This window comes from Lactuca saligna, chromosome 8, assembly GCF_052625555.1.
Source record: "Lactuca saligna cultivar CGN05327 chromosome 8, ASM5262555v1, whole genome shotgun sequence".
NCBI lineage: Eukaryota > Viridiplantae > Streptophyta > Magnoliopsida > Asterales > Asteraceae > Lactuca > Lactuca saligna.
In genome coordinates, this window is record NC_136424.1 from 13,910,001 (window position 1) to 13,921,009 (window position 11,009).

The following is an 11,009-nucleotide window of genomic DNA, read 5'->3' on the forward strand; positions in this document are numbered from 1 at the left end:
ATATATATATATATATTAAACTTGTGATCAATGTCAACAGTAAACTTTTGAAATTTTATCCAAGTATGGTCCCTCTAATGTTGTTACGTATCCAAGGGGTGTTTTGTAAATTTTGCCAGCAGTGTCAACGTGGCTGAAAGTTGTTTATTTGTTGGTATTATCGAATGTACGTGTCAATTTATGCATATTTCTCTTTCTTTGGTAATCTTCTTTCTTCTCCGTTTGTGTTTCTTTCTGCTCACTGATTTCCTTCATCGACATCCCTCTTTCTCTCTGTAATGTAAATTTTGGCGTCCCTTCTTATTTTTCCTGTTTTCTGATTTAATTGCTTTGTTTATTTCCGTTGTGTTGTCGTTTATCTATGTCATGTTCGGTTCCTCCAAGCAGACCCGTGACGACGGTGCTTCGTCGTCTTCTGTTGTTCAGATTGGTCGTCATCGGAAGTGCCGACGTTTCGATGGGCTTTCAGTGCTTCCTGAGTACATTGATTGTGGTGATTGTAGCCGGGTGTGTGAGTATTGCGGTGCATTTTTCTGGTACGTGGAGAGGGCTCTTAATATGTCGATAGTTGCTCACCCAAGGTATACCCATTATTGTAGAGGTGGTAGTGTTGTTCTTCCGTATCCTTCTAGGTTTCCGTCTCGGTTTATTGCCTTGTATGAAAGTCGAAAATTTTTAAAGGATGTTAGGGCTTACAATAGTATGTTTTCCATGACCTCTTTTGGGGCTAATATCGATGAGGACATGAATGATAGTCGTGGCCCATATGTTTTTAAGGTCTCAGGAAAGATTAGTCATAAAATTGGGTCCCTCTCTCCAGATCTTGCAAAAGGACCGAGGTTTTTGCAGCTTTACTTATTTGATACAGATCACGAAGTTGAAAATCGGTTGAGGGCTTTTGATGGTCCCAGACCAACGACTTTGGATTCGACTGTTATCAATTATTTGAGCCGGTTTTTAGGTGAGAGTAATGAATACGTTCGGACCTTCAAGACTGCAAAGCAGATGGCTGAAGGAATGGATTTGGAATCGTATGTTGTCCGACTATTCAATGACATTCAGGACCGTAGATATGACTTACCTTTACCTGGGTCGTTAGGATGTATAGTAGCTGGCGATGATACAACATCTACCACATATGACATAATTATTCACTCGCAGTGAGGTCATCCACAGCGTATCAGTAAGCTGCATCCCAGCTACATGCCTATACAATACCCGCTTTTGTTCCCTTTTGGTGAGGAGGGTTGGTCTCCCCGTTTGAAGCTTGCCAATTAGAGGGGTGCAAATGCTCAAAATCTTACGGTAAATATGTATTATGCATATCATATCCATGCCCGCTAGCATATATGGTCTCCAATTATCAACTCATCACGTCTCTTTCAACAATATTTGGTAGCTGCGTATACGTGTATAGAGGAAAGTCGGTTGGATTACATTGTCAGACATCAATCAAATCTTCGTTCGGATTATGTTAGTGGCCTGTACGATACGCTTTCTAAGGGTGATAAAGATGCAGGGTCCGTTGGAAAACGGATTTTTTTGCCAGCATCATTCATTGGATGTCCCCGTTTCATGTACATTCATTATATAGCTAGATGCTCTATCCATATGTAGGGTGTATGGTAATCCACAGTACTTTATCACCTTTACATGTAACGTTAAATAGCTAGAGATCACCCGGTATATGGATACACATCACCAAACCGATATCCATAGTAGAGCAGACATAATTGGTCGAGTGTTCAATATAAAAGTTCGTGAGTTCATCCGATTTCTTAAAGAGGACAAAACCTTTGGCGATGTTGAAGCATGTATGTTCCCCACTTGGCTACTCTTTTTCATTTCATCTGATGTTATCTGTATTTTATCAGTTTTTTTATATGTATGTGATGTTTCCATCTGGTTTTTGTATGCTGATTCTATATATATATATATATATATATATATATATATATATATATATATATATATATATATATATATATATTCTATCTTCTATATAAAATTCATTTTCTTATACTCAACATTTCGCACCGTATGCATTCTGTTTACCTTATTTTCAGTTCTTCTAGATTATATATGTTTACATATCCTGATATCCATGGCTTCTTTATGAAATTTTTTATCTCATTAACAGGTTCATCCGCTTGCAGGATCCTTATGACTTATGTACTTAAATTATATATATATATATATATATATATATATATATATATATATATATATATATATATATATAATTGAAATTGGTTTTTTAGTTACCAAACGTATTATTATTTTCTTTTATAAAAAAACATTCTCAATGCCCCTGTGCCGTTGTATGATTTTTAATTAAATAAACTTTTATCGAATTGTGGAATTTTTTTTACATGATATACACCTTCTTATAGGGTAGATTGACTGCCCCTGTCCCCATTGTCCTATTCTGTTATAACCTCACGTTTTTGATCTCATGCTATTCTTCTTTATTTACAACATGAAGCATACAAACACATATATACAATGAAAGGATTATTTTGTAAGAACACTGTTATATGAAAAAAAATATAATTGATTTCTTCTATATTGTACGTTTTTTTAGTTACTTCAATTGTTATTATTTCGCTACTGTTGTATGTTTCCTTAGGCAGAGAAACTGTATTTCACCTATTGTTCCTTTCATTTCCAGTAGGCGTATCACATGTCCCTTTTCTGTGTTTTGAATTTTTAATTAAATAATTTTTTATGGAATCCTGATATTTTTTTTATATGAAGCATACAAAACCACATACACACTGCAGGTGTTATCTTCTAACAACACTGCTATATGAAAAAAATATAATTCATTTTTTCCATTTTTTTTTTGTACACATGTTACCTTTTTTTGTGACTGTATGTATTTTCTTTACATTGAGATTCCTTAGTTACAAGTTTAATTGCTGTAAGCATAATTTTTTTCCCTTTTTTAATTTTAACTGTATCTACATAGATCACCTGCACTTTTATTCTGTATATGTTGTTCCCAAATTACCCCTTGGTTAAAAACAATTAATTTTGTTGCCATTACATGCTGACTTCTATTACACAACCCATTATACTCTTTTTTACCTACAAAGTAAAACGCACAAACACACATACATACCGCAGAGGTGGTTTTGGAATAACACCCTCTTATGCCCTTCTAGGTAAACAAGTCTTTACTCATACACATGTTATCGTTTATGTCACTGTTTGTTTTTTTCATTAAATTCATATTCTTTTCTTTCCAAGCTTCATTCATGTAATTATCGTTTTTTTCCCTTTTGATTCCTATGATTGCAACAAACAAAAACACATATATTATTATTATTATTATTATTATTATTATTATTATTATTATTATTATTATTATTATTATTTTACCTGTAGCTGTACATGTGACGACCACTTTTACTTTCTACATGTTGTTCCCAAACTACCCCTGTGTAAAAAAAGGTTACTGTTGTTGGGCTTGTATGCCGACTTTTCTTATGCTACAGCCTTGTGTTTCTGATGCTTCCGGTTTGCTGCAGTCTCATGTATCGTATTTTTTTAAAAAATGAAATGCTTTGTTTCACCATGTACCCATTATACATTTTTGTTATCACCTCACGTATTTCATCCCATAACCTTCTTCTTTATGTACAAACTAAAACACACAAACACACATACATACTGCAGGGGTAGTTTTGGAATATGACTGTTTTATGCCTTTTAACTGAAATAAACTTTATTTAGTTTTCAATATTTTTTTGTAAAATATATCTTCTTATCGAGTAGTTTTTGCTTTCTTCATCATTTTCATTTTGTTAGGTAAACAAAATTTTATTTGATTTTCAATATCTTTTGTATGATATATACCCCCTTATTGAGCTCATTCCGTTGACTTCAGCAATTTAAATTTGTTGTATGTTGTTGCAAAATTATCTCTGTTATCATTTATTTATTAAAATATAATATGTAGTTTTTTACTCAAAATTTCATACTTAAACCCATATTGATCTGCTGGCCAGTTTTCTAACTACTTTCAAACGTACATGTGTATATATATCTTACCCTTTTATCCGCTGTTTGTTTATTCCTTAAAATCCAGTTATACTTTTTGATTATTGACTGCTCTGCTCCCAATGAATCAAAACAAATATATATTATTTGTTTTTTTTTACCTTTGTGTATACATATAACCTCCACTCTTCCTACGTATATGTTGTACCGAAAATGCCCCTTGATGAAGAACCTACTATTCTTGCCCTTCCATGCTTAACTTTATTATTAGCGACGACATGACTTCTTACCCATATCATCCATTACAAGATATATATCCAATATTCATTATCCATTTTAAATGTACATTATTGTAGATCTTTACACTATTGAATTCTAGAAAAGAGGCCTTCCACATTGTCATACGTTACTGTGGGTATCAAAAAACGACCATATAAAAATTGCGAGTGATGTTGATAACTATATAACAGCCGAGCTGCTGGATCCAGTTAATGAGTCAGATTTGTACAATACCATAACGACCTGCATGATCCACGGTCCATGCGGACCACTTAACCAAAAGGCAGCATGTATGAAGGAAGGAAAATGTAATAAACACTTTCCCAAACCGTTTCTTGATGGTACATTTTTTGACATAGATGGATATGTACGTTACAAACGTAATTCGACTGCAAACCACACTACTCAATTTGGACAGATTCTTGATAATGGATACGTTGTACCATATAACAAAAGACCTTGTTCACGGTTCCGTGCACACATAAATGTGGAGTATTGTGGATGGAGCATGTTGATTAAGTATCTATTTAAGTATATTTCCAAAGGTGCAGATCGTGTAAAATATACTATCGATGATTAAGTATCTATTTAAGTATATTTCCAAAGGTGCAGATCGTGTAAAATATACTATCGATGATTAAGTATCTATTTAAGTATATTTCCAAAGGTGCAGATCGTGTAAAATATACTATCGAAAAATAGGGAAATACCGATGTCGCATCTAGCTCAGTGCCTACCGCCGCTCATGAGAAAGCGACGAATCATGATTGTCGTCCAATAAATGAGGTACATAATTATTTGGATGGGCGGTATATCTGTCCACATGAGGCAGCATGGCGGATATTGGACTTTCACATACATCATCGATATCCACCGGTTCAGGTTCTTATAGTTTAAGAGGAAAATATGCAACAACTGGTCTTCAATGGGGACAGTTCCATACCAGAGGTGTTATCTAATCCGTATGCCAACACTACTACCCTCCTTGGTTGGTGTCAAAGCAATTCAAGGGACCCTCAGGGTCATGATTTGACATACATGGATTATCCAAAAAATTACAAATAGGATAAGTCGAGTAAATCCTGGGATCGGAGTGTCTATGAATCATCAAAAATGGTAGGCCGCCTTGTATTCGTACACCTGAGCTGAGCTCTGGAGAGCTGTTCTATTTACGGATGCTACTGTGTCACCATAAAGGATGTACGTCGTTTAAGGATTTGCGTACTGTAGCTGGAATTGTGTATCCAACTTTCAGAGCTGCCTGTAATGCACTTCGATTAATAGGTGATGATGGTGATGATGCTGAGTGGTTGACGTGTTTTACAGAAGCTGCAGCATGGGCAACCACATCACAACTACGATCACTTTTCTATCACCTACTCCTTTTCTGTGAAGTTAGCAATCCACTTTTGCTGTGGAACACTGCCTGCGATAGGATGAAAGATGACTACTTACGTACCCTAAGCGCTGAGGTAGCAGATAAGGCAGTAACCTCTATGGCTGGGATTGTTGAACATAAATTACTTCATGATTTAAATGACATGCTCCGGTCCGTTGTGCCATTTAAATCAATGAGAGACTTTGGACTTCCTGTTCTGTCAGTCGATGTCACTGGTGTTCTACAAAATCGCCTACTATTGGAAGAAATGAGTTATGATAAGGAAGAGCTACAGAAACAACACAGTGACCTTATACCAAAGCTAAATCGCCACCAACGATTAGTGTACAACAATGTTGTCTCTTCCATTGACAACAAAAAACAGGTACTAATGTTTGTTTATGGGCACGGTGACACTGGTAAAACATTCCTATGGACGACCATTCTTTCCTATTTGAGATCTATGGGCAAAATCGCTTTGGCTGTTGCTGCGTCCGGAATAGCATCGCTTATGTTACCGTTCGGTACAACCGCACACTCAAGGTTCAAAATACCTATTGATTTAAACAACAAAAAATCATGTGATATCAAAAAGCGTACCCTCCTTGGCGATCTTTTACAACGAACAACACTCATACTATGGGACGAAGCACCAATAAGTGATAGAAGATGCTTTGAATATTTGGACCGCTCACTTAGAGATGTGTTATAATGTGAAGAAAAACCATTTGGAGGAATATCGGTCCTTCTTGGTGGTGATTTCCGTCAGACTCTACCCGTTGTACCAAGAAGCACACGTTCAGAAATTATAGGGCTAAGTCTACCGAGTTCGTATTTATGGCCATATTTTAAAATTCAGTTTCTGCATACGAACATGAGACTTGAACCCTCTAATACAATACCCCACTCCTCAATGAATTTATCTGAATTTGCCACATGGCTCTTAGCTATTGGTGATGGCCATATAGGTGTGCCTGACAAGGATGATCCACGAGACTCAAGCTGGATAGAGATCCCATCTTCACTCCTAATATCACCTTCCCCTAATTCATTACAGACCTTAATAGATTTTGTGTATGGGGACGATACACTTAATCAGCCGACTGCGTCACAACTTTCAGCAAGAGCAATAGTTTGTCCCACAAACGACTCAGCAGATGAGATAAACTGTCAAGTTCTCAAAATGGTCGCCACACCTGTGAGGGTATACAATAGTACTGACGCCATGCAACCCAATGGAAAACACACATCAGATTTTGAAGACCTCTATCCAATCGAATATATAAACCAACTAACTTTTCCAGGAATACCATCCCCATGAGCTTCTACTTAAGGTCGACTGCCCAATAATTCTTTTAAGAAACATAAATCAGAAGGAAGGTTTATGCGACGGTACCAGGTTGATTGTTTCACAATTGTTACCAACCGTTATTGAAGCAACGATCATAATGGGCACCTCGATCGGAAAACGTGTGTATATACCAGGCATAAAGGCATAAAGTTCATACACAAGTCATCAGATTTACCGTTCATATTCTCATGCAAACAGTTTCCAGTCAAAGTTTGTTACGCAATGACTATCAATAAGAGTTAGGGTCAATCACTACGTAAGATTGGAATCTATTTGTCACAGCCCGTTTTTGCGCATGGACAACTTTATGTTGCCCTCTCCCAAGCAACATCACCGTATTCGATAAGAATACTGCTAAACAACACTGAGACATGTAAATCCAACGAAACAAAAAATGTTGTTTACAGAGATTTACTACATAAAGTTACTTCAACAGAGGTCTACAGTATCACTCCCTGTCCAGCTTTTGAACATTATTACTACTTTTCATTTTATTCATATACAATTTTTTATTTACAGAATTCCTACTTATTTTTTTAATTTTATATTCACACTCAAATATAGAGCTTACATGTATACATTTTTTTATATTAGGGAACGCAAATAGAAAATGACGACAATTTCTGAGCTCAAAGCTGACGGTATTGGAGGCCCCTTACAGGTTAGAATACTACGCAAATGGAAACACGATATCCGGCAATAAGAAACCTGGTACCTGGCTGTCGACAAATACGTAAGTTCACACATTGGTTTCTTGCCGAAATAAACACGTTTTCTCAACGGATGATGCAATTATAAAAAAACAAAAACACAAGTAATACCATTGAATCTAATGTAAAGATAATATCTTTCTACAGGCAGATGCAATCCAAATTCTTGGACAGCGAACAAACCAGAGCTACATTGAATCTGTTTTAAATGTTTCAGAATGTTACATTATATCGGATTATAGCTGTCCTGAATTAGACAAGTATCAAAAGGTTCTAGAAAACGATATCTATATTGATGTTGGTCTGAAGTCCAGCATACAACGAATTCCAGACACAATCACAATTCCAAAAACCTGGTTTCGATTCGTATCAAAGTCACAGCTGATTGAACTCGGAGAAGCACCACCATACTATCCAGGTTTTCACTGTGTTATCCATATAACCAAAATAGAAATATGTACTACACATTACCTGTATAGAATATTGAACTTCTTTTTACTACTAAATTACTAACTTCCGTAATTTTTTCTTATTTGGCTGAATATATTGGGTTGATATGAAAAATGACAGAAGTTGGTTATTTACCAACTAATATAGGGGTACATTTGTCACATTTTTAAATAAAAAAGCCAAATGAAAAACTGAAAAAAAATTACCCCATAAATAACCACTTCCATCTTTAAAAAAATTACTTACTAGGCTTTCTTCCTTTGATTTCTTAGACTCTCATAGTTGTTAACCCTGACAACAGCTTATACACTTACTTACAAACAGACTTCATTGGCGTTCTTTCGAAGATAAGGGATTGCACAAAAGCAAATGGAGAACCATTTGTGTTGCTTATACTAAGCGACGAAAGGTATATATAGTAACCACCAAAAGACACACATAAATCCCATCATCCCTAACTAACCACATACAAAATCATATTCCATTAGTGGCAGTGAACTTGCAATAAATCTATGGAAGGAATGTATAACATATACGTAGAAATTCAACCGTGCCTCCCTAAATCACCCATCTGCAACAACTGTTGTTGCAGTAACGAATTTAAAACCATCAAAATCCTATGGTACCATCTTCTGCAAACCTATATATATATATATATATGTGTGTGTGTGTGTGTGTGTGTGTGCATCACCATTATCACATCACATCTCCTAATACCCTTAACTATAAAATATCATTGGTGTAGGAGTATTAAGACACGAATTGTCACATGCCACACATATCTATGTCAACCCCGATATATCGGAGACAACAACACTCATAGATCTATAAGTCACATAAATTACCGGACTTTTTTACGATATATATCAATGAAATTGTAGACCAATACCAACGACATTACAGATTCATAGGACCCTCAAGGCCAATGCCTGCGTTACCGGGAACGCCCACAACCTTATATCAAATAAAACTGAAAACCAAATCCGACCTACTGGTAAGACGATAACAATGATATTAGTATTTACTAATACAGTCCGTTTTACATTGTCAGGTTCTGTTACTTTCTATTTATAGGACAAAACTTTCATAGTAGAGGCCTCAATCAAGGAATTTCACTTCTAAAACACTTGGTACCAAACAATATGTCCAATCTGCAAATATCCTATTTTCAGAAGAGGCCCCCAGTGGTATTGCAATGCACATGGACTAATTGAAATGCCAGGCTACATGTAAGCATTTTCCAAATCACACAAATAAACCACTATTCGCTGATCATACTATTTACAAATTCTTCATGTGTATAGATACAAACTTACTGTTATCATTGCCGACACAACGAATACCATACCTGCAATAGTGTTTGAAACATCATGTCGTAAGCTATTAAAATCATCAATCGAAAAATTCATATCCGACAACCCGCTGACTAACAGGAACACCTTGCCTTCAATCATGACCGATCAAAAAGAACAAACCAAGACCATGTGTATCCAAATGCTAAGGGAATCAACTCCTGACAATATATGTTTCATAATAATCGACATCCAACAATCAACTACACCACCGGAGACACCCGTCCCAACAACACCCGGACAAACACTAACGAAAAGAATCCGATCGGATAACGAAACACCTGAGGCAAGTGATTATGCACGCCCTGTTGTACGCACCCTGACCTTTACTCCACCAGGTAAAAGAAAATGTAATAATGTCAAAAGGAAACACCAAATTACAAAAACCATTACTAATACTTTCTAAATTCTTCTATCACAGGCCCACCAACAACAACATTTATGAAACGAACGACAAAGTAATGAGTAACAACAAACAGGACCGTGAAGTCCAACTTTTCATTTGGATACTAATTTTCCCTTTGTAGTAAACAACACTAATAGCTATTCTATGTAATATAAACAATAATAAACAAACACCGTTTGCATGCTTGCACACAACCAGAATTTCACAAAACAACTAACCATATATACTTATTTAAATATATAATAGGCTTCCAAACATGCACCCGACAATATCTAATACTATGGATACAATGACATATACATATTTAATATCATACCAAAACAGGCAAAAATTCCATAAGTCTATACACTTGAATAACTTACCCGGAATGATTCTATAATGAAAACGATAAACATAATAAAAAACTTCCTGAATAAAGCACATATACCAATCCCGAATACCATATTTTCCCATTTTCCAAAACAAGGATATCCTGTGTGGTCAAAGATCTCCCCAGATATCACCAATTTAATATCACACTTGTGCCAAACAATCACATCCATCTACTAAAGGAAAAAAATGGTAGCCGTCACCCTACATCTATAACAAATCAGAACACTTCTTAATTACTTCCAATAAATGCAGTCCAACAACCATAATCCTCCCTTATAAAATACCACCCCAGATAGATCATCCTTCCACCAAACACAGGAGAAACTGCAAAACCAACTCGACAGAATGTAGGAAGCAGTTGCCATCGTCCAAAACACATTCACCTGCATCAACCAAACAAGGAAAAACATGATAAACGAAGCTCCAGTGGAAATGCCATACAGGCATGTCGTCGTCACCAAAACCTTCATCAACGAACTCGATCAAGACACGGTGGTCATGCTGGACATCTTCCAGGCAATGCAGGAGAACATGGCTTCAACAACCGAGATTTGCAAGAAAATCATCAACGACCACCAAGTCCCATGAAGAACCAAACCCAACTCTTTTGTAATCAAATGTCCAGTAGCTACCTCTTAATGAATGGACACTTTTGTAATGAAACACTAAGCAATGAATGATATCTTTTGATGCTTATCACATTATC

General features: G+C 35.9%; 1 protein-coding gene across 1 annotated transcript; it reads left to right on the forward strand.

Moving 5' to 3' along the window:
- The first annotated feature begins 5,459 nt into the window (after positions 1-5,459).
- LOC145009417 (uncharacterized) lies at positions 5,460-6,374 on the forward strand. The gene has a single exon (XM_078968113.1). The coding sequence runs from the start codon at positions 5,460-5,462 to the stop codon at positions 6,372-6,374; it is 915 nt and encodes a 304-aa protein (XP_078824239.1).
- Positions 6,375-11,009: the final 4,635 nt, after the last annotated feature.